Source organism: Melampsora larici-populina, assembly GCF_000204055.1.
Source record: "Melampsora larici-populina 98AG31 unplaced genomic scaffold MELLAscaffold_37, whole genome shotgun sequence".
NCBI lineage: Eukaryota > Fungi > Basidiomycota > Pucciniomycetes > Pucciniales > Melampsoraceae > Melampsora > Melampsora laricis-populina.
Genome location: NW_006768801.1, coordinates 855,793 through 869,084, shown reverse-complemented (window position 1 = coordinate 869,084; position 13,292 = coordinate 855,793). Strand labels below are relative to the sequence as shown.

The 13,292-nt window shown below is 45.9% G+C and overlaps 2 protein-coding genes across 2 annotated transcripts; one reads left to right on the top strand and one right to left on the bottom strand.

The window, feature by feature from the left end:
* Positions 1-567: 567 nt before the first annotated feature.
* Positions 568-1,084, bottom strand: MELLADRAFT_90457 (uncharacterized protein; the record flags this gene model as incomplete). The annotated part of the gene is made up of 2 exons (XM_007413510.1): positions 568-973; positions 1,062-1,084. The coding sequence occupies 2 exons, from the start codon at positions 1,082-1,084 to the stop codon at positions 568-570; spliced, it is 429 nt and encodes a 142-aa protein (XP_007413572.1).
* Positions 1,085-3,727: 2,643 nt separating this feature from the next.
* MELLADRAFT_90456 (uncharacterized protein) lies at positions 3,728-4,375 on the top strand (the record flags this gene model as incomplete). The annotated part of the gene is made up of 3 exons (XM_007413524.1): positions 3,728-3,991; positions 4,072-4,246; positions 4,299-4,375. 3 exons carry the CDS (start codon positions 3,728-3,730, stop codon positions 4,373-4,375), a joined length of 516 nt encoding a protein of 171 aa, XP_007413586.1.
* Between the last annotated feature and the right edge of the window lie 8,917 nt (positions 4,376-13,292).

The window sequence follows — 13,292 nt, the reverse complement described above, 5'->3', positions numbered from 1 at the left end:
GTCCGTTTGTTCTTTGATTTTTGGAAATCTTCCAAATGTTTTTGGAGCGCTGCCAGGCTGTTGGGTGAGCCAGATTTATTGTAGGGATTTGAGTGTGAAGTGTTTGAGATTCTGTGCTGAGCTATTGAAGGAGAACTGAGGATGTTTCTCCTTGAAAGTTGGAGATCAGAGCTTCTATATAATTGCAAGATAATGAAAATGAAGTATGTTTCAGGCTGCAGTGTGTTTCAAACTTCACGTGTTTCAGCTTGTGGAGTTTCATTCAACCCGGGCTGAGCAAGGGTGCCATGGTATAGCCCCGGCTGAGGAGGGCCTTTACCAGTGGAGGCTCTGTCTATCAAGGGCTAGAGCAGGGCATGCCATACCGGGTGCAGCCATGGCCTCTGCCATGGCCCTGGGCCCTGAAAAAAGCACCAGGTGCAAGCGTGAATTCTAGCAGCACACGTGGTGGTGGGGCTTGGGGCGTCAGACAAGGCGGTTAAGCTGGGAGATGGTGATGTACTTGTGGAACCAGCATCTGTAGGGTAAGATGAATAGGACGGGCATCAGTTTTCAAGGGGAATGATCTTAAAGAAGGAGGAAGTCTTTGACCTGATCTGCAAGGTGTCCGGAAAAGGTTGTTGAATTTATATTGCATCCCAGTGGATGAGTCCTTGCCATTGCAGTTGTCCCTGGCTTGATGGTAGGTTTGTGCAGGACAGGATTAGTAGATGGCATTGCGGCAAAAGATCTGGTGGGTCTTGGTTGAAGCACGTACTTTAGACATTGTTGGTAAGCTTGATTGAAAACATTCTTGTCTGTGCAGTAACCCTCCTTGATCTTGATAGTGGCACATTTCTTAACACATGCAGGAGCGGTTGCCGGGACTTTACTGGAAGGATCACATGTGGCAGTGGAAGCAGGGGATGACGATGAGGTAGTTGCTGTGGGAGCAGGTCCAGAGGAAGTCATGGGAGTTGGGACTGCTGAAGTGCTTGATGCTGTGGAGCCTACCCAAGACGCAATATTGCAACAGTATTAATCTTTGAAGGTGTGACAGCTGGGAACCTGACTGGACTGACCAGATTTGCAAGATGCCAGGCATATATTGTCGTACTTGAACTTCAGTCCTTTCTGTGTGTCCTGGGGATTGCAATTTTTGCTGGAACACAAGAAGGGATGTGGTATGATGTGTTAGCTGAGAGACATGGGCAAAGATGGGGGTGGGATGGGGGAGATGGATGGACAATCTTGCTCAAGGCATTATTCGTAGGTCTTGCTGGAAAGGCTATCCTTTTCACAGAAGGCTGGTCCCTTGGGAGGTCCGTGACTGTACGTCCACGTCCCCCAGAAATGACTGTCAATCAGCCGCTACACACATACCTCATGGCTTATGACGGTTTTGCATCAACCTGTCCCCACATTATCTTCCACCAAACACCTCCACAACCTCACAGTGAAATATGATGTGCCATTTCACTAAAACCCCCATGACCACTAACCCCGATACACGAACCCGCAACCCTCTGCCCTGCCAAACTCAACTCCCTCTCCACGCCTCGTGTCATACTTTTTGTTCTCAAACTACTCACCACCACACCAACATCACCATTCTGAAGAGTCAACAAACAAACAAAATGCTTTTGCAAACGCTTGTGGACACCCTTTCACGTGACACACCCAATTTATACGCCACCCTCCAAATATCGGAACTCACCCGACTGGTCAGTTTGTCAGCGGAAATCTTTGCTCTCACCCACGGGGCCTGGAGCTTGTCAGCCGACTCCGACAAAGTCATACCATTCATACGCCTTGCATCAAATCCATCACTTTCTTACCACGACTGTCGTCGCCTGTGGAAAATACTATTTCCAATCTTTGCTCAAAGCCGTGTCCAGCCCAAACTCTTGATCCAACAGCACGGCTATTCACTGCAGACATTATTCGGGTTCCCCAAGTGGGCAGGGAAAAATGATTGGGAGTATGATTTGTCATAAAATGGTCTATCACTCTACACCTGAGCCATAACACCCACACTACATATGTGTAGCAGGCTCAGTGAATATGTGGTTATCATGTACATACAGTTCTGCTCAGTTATCTGCTCATCAGGACAAGTTATTCATATGTAATACATGCTGTAACTTCTTTCAGATTGAAAAAAGCTTCCAAAAGATTGACTACATACACTGACTCAATGTTTTGGTGTGATCTCATCAACTCAACTGCATGTAACACACTTTCTGTTACTAAGACATAGCTTCAACAATATTGCCTGAGCAGCTACAGAATTATATGTAGTGAATTTTTGGGAAAAAAATTTCAAAGTCGAAAAAGTTACATGTGGTATAACATGTGATTTATTTATTCTGATGGGCAAAAAACTGAGCAGACCTGTATGTACATGATAGACAACTATTGACTTAGCTTGCTGCACATATGTAGTGTGGGTGAAATGGCCCAGGTGTGCAGTATTAGATTCTTTTATGAAAAACTGTACTATTAATCATTTTCCTCTGCCAAATTGGGGAAGTTGAATGATGTTTACAGTGATTCCCAGGCACTAACAGTACAAATACCCGAAGTCTTCCTTACGCCTCCTGTGAAGAATTTCTTAGCGTGCCCAACGTCAAACCATTTACAACATTGGTCCCAAATTGACAGGTACTTGTATGATGTTGATGGCGTCCATACAGCAAGGATATTCATGATGAAGTGTCCAAGTCAGTGTGCCACAATCTTTTCTAACTCTTACTTGGGCTAATTCCGTACTTTTTGGTAGAATGCACCACAGCCTATCGACCCAGCTATTTTTCCAAAGATGGCTTAAGAACATACTACTCTGCTTTTGATGGTCGCCACAAAGACATCTACCAGATCAGCTCCCACTTCTTCATGACTCACAGACTGGCCGAAATGTTCCGTAATGGCCAAATGCTTGCTCAGTGAGTACAATTTCCCATTAATTGTGCCAAATGAAGAGTTGATTGTTGTTTTTCATCTCAGCACATCATATTTCAACCTGGCCAACTTGTTCAACCTTACATACGTTGATGATGTCAAAATTTCAACCCTCAACGGGGCTCCAAAAGTCCAGCTGTTCTTATCCACGGCGACTTGCGGTGACGGACTCAATATACATAGTCTCCTTCAGCAAGCCGACTCGTTTGAAGGTCATGTGCGCGTGGACGCAAGCGTACAGAGCAAGCAACGCTACCACGACCCAATGGAGGAAGTATTGGAATGGATAGCACTTGAAGGGTTGAAGCACCGTGACCATGTTTGCTCGGGTTGTGTGCGATTGGTTCCTCTTCCAAGGGATGATAGTGATACCCCCAAAATAGGCTGTACGTGACTCAAATACTGAATGTTGCGTTTCAGTATTCATGTTTGTCTTACTCATTTCATGTGACATACTAACTCAATCCTGTTAATTGTAGATATTCGTGCTATAGTGACTGATGAAATAACCATAGGTCATTGGAGATGCTCAGCATCCCCTGAAAAGCTGCGTGCTTTAGCTGTGACTGACCAGCAACCACCTCCAGATGGACCCTGCACCGCTCGACTTGCAAGGGTCACCGATTGATTTTGTCCTGAACATCAGAAACGTCTAGGTAAACTCTGCCTTGCTCAGCCTTGCACCAATGACGCTGTGGAAGGGCTCGCAATGTGCAACCTGGAAGAACATGTCAATGCCTACATGAAATTCAAGGCTTGTGTCACATTCAACTTTGTGCTCACCTCGATGCTCAATTGCCCGGTTTCCAACCGACCAGCTGACCCTACGGTACATCAAGATTGGAATACCGCCAAACTCATTGGTCTTGACAATGTGCAACAGGCAGATGAGGGCGATAGGGAACACGATCAGGCTCGCGAAGGTGATGCACTCCCCAAGACCAAGGGAAGTCGAGTGTGCCTTTCTCGCAAGCGCACCCACAACGACCAATTGGCTGTTGCCTTGTGTGGGGTTGTACTGGCCCGGGAGACTTTCTACAACGCTGAAAGTGTGAGCGCTGTTTGAGTAAGTGCCTCTCACATCGGCATCTTCCATATACTATGCTCACATCTTGACTGTTTCCTTGTAAGGAATTCCTGTTACATACCTTTCCGAATCAAATGCCTCAGGTATGTTTCTATGATAACGCCTGCAGGCTGGTTGAGCACATCTACCATAGTGGTGCACATCACAAGGCGTTTGCCGACACAGTCATCCCTGTCAACCCCTTCCATTTCCGTAGCCACAAGGACAGCGCCAAATTCTGTCAGCATTACACTGATCCAAAGCTCTTCCCCGAGCTTCGTGACGAAGGAAGATGGATCTTCAACTCATCAGCAGCTGAGACGACCAATGTCTGGTACGGAGGGTTTGCCTCAATGGCTCGAAACATGACAGCTGTGCATTTCAACTTTTTCATGGAGGAAATGGTTGAAAGGAGAAACGACTGGCTCATCCAAAGGCTACAAAAAAGGGAAAATATAACCTTCATACACCGTGTCCATGTAGGGTTTGCTTGTCGACGAGCGCACACCAACTCCCTTTGAGGTAGAAAGGAAAGTCGTGTGCGCTCGTCAACGAGCAAACCCTACACAGACACGGTGATAGGTGATATGTCGTTGTGAAACAATCTCTGCTCAAAATGTGTTTGATTCAGCATCATTAACACATTTTTCATGTCAAATGCTGAAAAGAAAATGTAGAAGATGTATTCCAATTAGGTCTATTGAAGTTATGATTTTGCAATTCATTGATTGTATTGTGTGATCTTTACATTGATAAGGAACATGAATATGAGGTTCAGCCAATGGCCACATTTCGCGCCTGTCTGTCCAAACGCTCTAAACACATACATTGTCTCCTCTTGACCAAATCACATTGAACCCCAGCTAAAAACCATGAAAACAATTGTAACTACATGGGTCAAAGAACAAACTGTGTTTTAAAGCAGTTTGCTTGAGGTTATCGCTGATGGTCTCAACCTTTCTAGTGCCACGCCTCCACATCCACCTCACTGTCAACTGAGGTATTCGCATCTGAGTCGGTATTTGAGGGTGTTTGTTGCCGGCCCAGGCCTTGCAACCAGCAGAATTTTCTGCACACGTGCTCTTGTAAAGATGTTGGGATGGTTCATCGTCCAAAGTTACCAATGGTCCATAAGTTCCTGAGATTAAGCAAAGAAACCGGCGTTAGTCCAATCACCAAACAGATTGCTCAAATATAGATACTATACTCACTCAATGTCATGAATGTCTGCTTCCGTTATGATTGGCCCCACTCCTTGGAAACCCCCAATCGCACTGGTTCCACCGCTCTGTTCATATGCCCAATGAGAGAAAGCCTCAAGTAGGAGACAGATTGGGCAGTGCATGTGCTCTTCTGATGGAGGATTGAAATTGGTGTCGCATGTGTACTTTTCACGTGGCCCCAAGATTATCTTTTCGGCAATGAAGCCTCCAAGAACTCCTTGTTTGTTCTGTTCAGGTGGACTCTGTTTGAGATTGAGAATGCCCACTAGACTCTCCTGGAACTGTTTGCAGTCAGGTTCAAGGTCAGATCAAATTTTGAGGGCACAATAGAAGGATATATTCAAAGTCAAGGCTGCTTACCCTCAGGCCTCAAAGGGCACACCATTCTTCTGAGGTGAATTCGGTGGATTCCAAGAAGTCAGTTGTTTCCAAAAGATCCATGATCCTGTTTCGAAAACAAGCCATAGTACTTGTAGCTACATGATGGTTAGTTTGTGCAATACCCAAATATGTGCGAAAACCAACCTCATGGGTATCAAATTGGCGTACCCCAACTTCCATTTTACGAGGCCCATATAAAAGAGTCCCTTGAAACGTGGAGCGACTGTCCCATCTATGTATCAAGACCTTGCTTATTTGTAAATCGGCAGGACGCCCGGTGAAAGCCAAAGTCTCAAACTTTCCTGGGTCACAAGTCAGCGCAAAGATGGTTGCGTTGCAGTTGTTTGGTTGAAAGTCCAGCGGATATCCTAACAACGGAAGAGTTACATAAGATTCAGGGTATTAAACGCCTTTCTCGAGTCATTCAAAATATCCTCTAGTGAGTGAAGGTGATCCCACGTGCCAAGTCAGCTCGGTTCTTTCAAAACATTCTGAGTTGGAACAAGAAGGTACAAACGTCACAAAGAGCGTGCAACAACACTTTGCTCTTGTATTCCGTCTCTTCCAAAACATCAGCTTCACAGACATTCAAACATTCTGACGCTTTTGGTGAAGAAACTTTGGCATATTGGTTTGTTCGAAGAAGATTAACTGGTGTGTCCTCCATCATGCTATTGTGGAAGAACCTTGTCAGTCCAGTCCAAGTTATTTAATGAATGAAGCGGCTATGGAGCTGAACATACCCACAGTATAGATCGAGAGTTCAATTAGTAAAAAGGAGAATAGCAATCAAGGTGGAAGGAAGGCGCAATGAGCCAGAATGATCAAGGCCATTATTTTCTCATCATTCTCACGCTTCCAAGCCAGGGGGCAAACTAGATTAGGCGCATAATATTGCTCATGCAAGCTCATCCCTTGAGCTTACAGTGAGTAAACTGTAAGCTAAAACAGGTGTCCCTTTTCATTGTTCCTCATTAAATGCAACATTAACAATTGGAGGCCAAAGAGCCTTGATACTCGGTTGTAACTACTTCAAGCTCACATGGTATGGTACATACAACTTTAGGTGTTGGGTGAGTCATGAACCAGTTTGTTTTTGAGTGGGATCTTTGTTCACGTACAAGCATAAGAATCTTGAGAGGCCATGCAAACCAGTTGAGATTATAAACCCACACTGGAACCATACTTTGACAGGCCTGACAGGTCAGTGGAAATCTCCCATCATTTTCGCAGTGAAAATTGAACTTACACAACTCGTTTGGGGGGGGGAAACACTGACGCAATATTAAAAAAAGAACATATTGACAGATATGGCACACGTAATGTCAGTCCAGATACAGATAGGAAGACAAACAACAAGGTTTTAGATTATTCACCCAACTTCCTCTTCTTGCGGCGGCATTGGACCTTGGACGGTTCCTCACCATTTTGGTGCAAACTGGACGCTCCCTCACCATCCTGGCTAGGTGGAGGGTCACATTCAGACTTCTGTCCGGCTTGGCGGAACTCCGCCTTAAAAAAAAGGCGCGCCGCGCGAGTGCTTGTTGGTCTGCCGGCGCTGCTTTCTACCTGTTGCCACGCGGCCAAACGGTGGAGCTGGATGTTGGATATCCATTGCCCGTGGCAATGGATAGTTGTGTCACTGGGCTTCAGGAAAGCTTTGCCAAAACAAACTTTCCAAGCTTTGACTCGGTGCAGCGTTGAGGTGAGGTTAAACCATTCAAGCAAGTTTCCCATTGGCGCATCTAGGTCAGGCCAACCAGTCTTCCTTGCGGTCATCTGTTTATTTAACCAAATATTCAAGTGTGAGACTAATAGACAAGGTTCGCAAACACCAAAAGAGGGAGCGTACATTGGACGTGCCATTGGGCGCTGGGCCTGCGGAAGTTGCATTCGTTTGAGGCTTACTTGGTCCCTCACTTATGAATATAACTTCATCATTGCTTTGTCCCTGAGCTCAAGACTGTTTGAGTGGTGGGCAACCTGCCGGCGGTGGTGATGGTAGGCCGTTGGTGTCGAATGGGGGACCCACGAGATCTTGAACCGCTGCGGAAGGCGCACCAGAAGGAGTAGTGTTTTGAAAGTCGTGTTCTTTGCCCTCGTGCAAAGAATGTAGGTAACGTAAGAGGCGCGGGCAAGCTGCTGGTGGAATTTCCTTGAATTTTACCAAGATCTGTCAAGGATGCATGGGGAAATGCTGGGGCGTGTCAATAGCGGTAGTGGACTGCATGCAAAAAGATAAAAGTTTTACTTTTGAGAAAAATCATAAATCTAAACGAGTGTCATTGTGCTCACCCATAAGTCAATGGATGGATCCCATAAGCACAACTCGCGTGTCCATGTACGCCCTTCGGAGAGACCGGCGAGCAGTGTTGCCTCCTCTACTAGCATTGTGCATTGCTCGAGTTGGAAAAGCGGCCACTTTGGACATTTGAATGAATAACACGAAGGGTCTTCATCCGGCTGAATAACACCAAGATGGATAGTCAGTCTCAGCTAAATAAGGGATTTGTAACTTCTCAACGATCAACAACTCACCTTGAGCCATGCAATAACCTTCACAACTTTCGATTTGTCCGCCTCAAGACTTTTCACCATTGAGAATTGTTTCTCCCGTGCAATGCGTAAGTTAAACATGCGAGAAAGTTGGGAAGGTGTGAACTCTCAAGCAAGGCGACCACCTGTCTGTGCAGTCTGATGCACAATGTTGCGGTGATTGGTTGATGTTGATGCCGCCAAAGACGGGTGAGGGAGCCAATTTTCTAAGGAAGGGTCGATGACACCTGACAATGACAACTCCTTGTGAGTGGTGATTGATGGATGACCAGCGGCTCCGGTGGCAGTGGGTTTCCCATGACGCTTGGCGCCACATACTTTCTCACCAAGTGTTTGACAACACTGGAAAGAAGAGAAAGGATTCATGGTTACTCAGTGCGAGCAAATAGGAGCTTGGAAAAAAAACTGACCAAGACACAAGCTTGGTACACACAGTCCTTGTTGGCTTTTTTGGGTTCATTAATGTGGTGTGCCTGACCAGTCTTGCCTTCGACGCCACCGCACAGCAGCTGAGGGGTTTTTGTTGATGGTGATGAGGGGTTTGGAGCAAAAACACAAGATAACAGGGTCTGGCTGTTCTTCAGTCGATTGGGTGTGCTGGGTTTGATGTGACTACTGGTGGGTTGCGGTTGAAGTGCGTTGGAATTGTAAAGCAGCCCTGGCCAGTGTGCGGCATTAATGGAGGCGATTTCAAAGGCGAGTTGAGCAGGTTTCCAGGTTTTGTACCAGTGACCACTGCCTTTCAAACCGTCAGGTTTGGGTGGGGGCGGGAGCCCACACTGAATGGAGAATTGGGCAAATTGTGTTTAGTTCATACATAGGAGGAGGAGAGGGAGCGGATCGCATGGAAAATACCTACCGCAACAAGCCAACCAATGGGGGAATGCTTGATGTACTTCAGAGGGGTGGTAACGCCTCCTATGAGGCAGGCGGGGCATGCAAAACCGATGTGTCCCCATAACACAGGTAGCTCAATGCGTTTGGTGGGATGGATGCGTACAAATGTGGATTGAATGTATCGGCTGGTTGGGTCTTTAGTGTCCATGCTGAAGGTGGTGGTGAGATGGTGGTGGGTGCAAAGTGAAGCAGACAACGCGACAACTCAGGGGCAAGGCCATGTTGCAAGATCCGGCCCGCAATCGTTTGGACCTCTTCGGGAGGGGACGACTAGGTATTTCACTTGGAATGTGGTGTGAGTTTCATGTGTGTGTGGGAAAGGCGGGTGGTGTCACTAAGCATGAAAGGGCTGGGTCAGGTTGGTGAAATGTGTGACTGTCCAGGGCTGACAGCACAATCACGGACCTCCCAAAGGACCACTGTTCCCCCTTTTCACAGTACCCCTCCTGCACTTTGCACTTGGCACACCTTTTGGCACATTCAGGGGTGTTGTTCGGGATCAGGGTAGGCATCTCACATGTACGTGTTAGAACCTCTGGGTCAGCTGAGGCTGTAGATGTGGGTGGTGGGTTTGAGGAAGCCGTGGACGTCGGCACCGCTGAAGTGATTGTGGAAGTGGCATCTTAAGGAAAGTGGGCGTATTAGTTTGGTTTCAGTGAGGTGGCGGGGTCTAAGGCATGTAATCACTGACCACCCTGACGATCTTCTGGGCAAATATTGTTGTACTTGTATTGCATTCCAGTTGATTTAACCTGAACGTTGCAGTTGTCACTAAGTAGTCATAAGGTTTGTAAAGACCTTGATTGATCAGAAAGGGCTACAAGGAGGTTGTTAGGGAGAAAGGATAGCAAACTGACTCCATGCATTGCATGTAGGCATTGTTGAAGGTACCCTTGTTCAAGCAGTATCCTTCTCTGACCTTAATCTGGGCACACTTCTTGACACATTCCGGTGCACTTTTGGGAACACACACAGGCGTTTCACAAGTACCTGTCACCACTGGTGGCTTAGAGGAGGCAGTCAAAGTGGGTGATGGATCAGAAGAGGTAGTTGAGGCTGGAGCTGCTGAAGTGCTGGTTGGCGCGGGGTCTTGGCGGAACAGTCAAGTTACACCGCGGGAATCAATAGGTGTGAAACCTGATTGGGGAAAGTTGCGGTGACCGGGTCCGCAACTTTCTCCAATCGCAAATTGCGTTCGCAATTTGTTCGCAATATGTTTGCTGTACACCCTCAAGACCGCACAAGTACAGGAGTCGGGGGCGCTAGTGTATGTATCTAGCTTCCAGAGGCTCAGAGCACTTCTGGATTCACGACCAATTTAAGTACCCGTCTCGATACGATGTGTCAGAGGTTGAGCTCGTGTTTGATTTTCAGAAGAAACGGTTTTAACTTCGGTCAAGGGTGATTTCAATCATCTCGCAAGTCACGCTGCAAGATGCAACAAATGTGTTTAAATGCTTTTGCATAAGCCAATTCACAATGTCAAAGTTGAGGCAGACCGACCTAGACTGACATCAATACTAATTTCATCCTTATCTGATAGGCAGATAGGCTGGATAAGGGAGCAAAGTCCGACACGACTTATGAACCGTGCAACACTTTTGCCAAAAGCACAAATCACAAAATTGTACAAGCGGCGAGCACAAGTACAAAACAGTTGACAACCTGTAAATGGTTTGAGATCACCCTTGACCAAACCATTTCTTGAAAAGAAGTCAAATGCGACCTGATACCTCCTGATACATCCTCTGACACATTGTATCAAGACGGGTAAATTGATCACAAATCCAGAAGTACTCTGGAGTCTTGTAACTAGCGCTGCCGACTCCATGTATCCACTACTTATGCGGTCTCAAGGGTATACAGCAAACATATTGCAAACAAGTTGCAAACACAATTTGCGATTGGAGAAAGTTGCGGACCCGGTCACCGCAACTTTCCCCAATCGGGTTTCGCACCTATTGATTCCTGTGGTGTTAGTTGGGAGTTGATGAGAGTAAAGGTGTTACAGGAATATCATCACTCACCAGTGGAAGACGACATCAAGCTAGTAGAGCTAGTAGATGGGAATCTACAGGTCTCTGGGCAGATATCACTACGCCAAATCAATAATATACCATGGAGTTTAGAAAAGTCAAGATGTAGAAAATTCTCAGCAATGCATGAGAGGTAGGAAAAATTTGAAAAAATTATGGTTGAATCAGTATGTGATTTCCCATCATTTTGCATATTTTTTCATATTTTTACCTTGAGTTTGGAAGATGTTCCATAGAAAAATGATCTTGGGTGTATTTGGTAAGAAACTCGAATTTTGTCCAAAACTACCCAGGCTTGGGCAGAAAATTTTCAAGAATCACAAATACAACAATTTTCTTTTGATCAATTTGGCAGTTGCACATTATGAAAGCCACATACTGGATCTACAGTTTTCATTCGGATGCTAAAAAACTTGCGGAACAGATTTCTAAGCTTTTCTAGGTTTGCTGTTGGGGACGGTGGTTGCTGTACCTTCTTCATTTTTGGACACACGCCACTCATTCTAATGTGTATCTGGTAAATTAAACATGTAGCTTTCAGAATGGGCAGACATTCCAGATTTTGACACCAATTTGACAATCTTCTTGGTCTCACAGGGTTAATGCCTCCATGACTGCCAGTTTTGGACATAAACTGAGTTTCTGACCTGATATACACTGCTGCCGTAAAAATCTGTAAAAATATGCAAAATAATGGGCACACACAGGGGAATGCAACCCTATTTTTTCCATATTTTTTTGACCCCTTCTGCCTTGTGTATAATTTTCTATGTCTTTTTAGTTTTCTAAACTCAGCAGTAAATTTGCAATCTGGTGTAGTGTATCTCAGTAATTGTACTGCTGGCCAGTGGATCTATCTTTGACATTGCAGTTGTCACTGGTAAGTTGTGGACATCAATTGTACAGGAAATTACAGTAATCAGCCAGAGGGTGAGATGAAAGTCCATAAGGGGAATAACTGAGCAGAGAAGAAGAAAAGACAGTACCTCATGCATAGTTTATAGGTGTTGTCAAAAGTCCCAAAAGGTATGCTTTCTGGACAGTAGCCTTCCTTAACTTTGACGCTTGCGCAGTTTCTAACACATTTGGGAGCGCTGGCGGGAACTCCAGCAGGGCTGTCACATGGTTGGGTCGCCGCGGGTGGGTTTGATGTGGTCGTAGTGGTAGAAGGAGCAGCTGAAGGAATTGGATGATGAGTTGTCGTTTTGCAATCCAAAATAAATTAAAGCAGACACTCTGCAACTCACATCCTTTACAATCCGCAGGGCAAATGTTGTCGTACTTGTAATTCAGTCCAGTGGACTTGTCTTGGGTGTTGCAATTGTTGCTAGACAGATTGCATGGTTATACATAAGTCAGGGAGAAAGCTTTGAGGTGTGGTTGCAAAAAGATGAGAGAACTTTGACTGGCTTACCTCATGCATTGCGAGTAGGCATCTGTGAATGTAGGTTTGCTGGAACAATACCCTTCCTTGACCTTGATACTTGCACACTTCTTGACACACGCTGGAGCACTGTCGGCAACTCCAGCAGGAGTGTCACATGTTCCAGTCGCAGCTGGCGGATTTGAAGACATTGTAGAGGTAGGAGGAGGGAATCTACAGATCCCTTGGTACTTGTACTGCAACCCAGTAGATTGGTCTTTGGTGCTGCAGTTGTCACTGATGACGGGTAGAAATTTCGGTGATTAGTTTGAGGTTGGAATAGAGGCAAGTAGCACAAATTAACGTCATAAGAAAAAAGGAGGTACCTCATGCATTGTTTGTAGGCGTCGTTGTAGGTTCTGAAAGGTAGGCTCTCTGGACAATACCCTTCCTTGATTTTGATGCTTGCGCACTTCTTGACGCATTCTGGAGCGCTGTCGGGTAGACTGGAAGGGCTATCACATGGTTGGGTTGCAACAGGTGGGTTCGAAGCGGTCGTAGAAGTAGGAGGATTCGAAGAAGTTGTAGAAGACGGAGGGGCGCCTGAAGGGGATTGGTCGTGAGTTCTCATGTCAGAAATTGGGTGGAATACCAACAGACGCTATTGCTCACCTCCTTTACAAGGCGCGGGACAAATGTCATTGTACAGATACGTCAATCCAGTTGCTTTGTCTTGTGCATTAGAGTTGTCGCTAGCATAGTTGCAAAGTTGCGAGAAGCGTGTTGATCAGCTTAGATTGGATTGAAAAGTTGGAACAAAGTTGATCAGG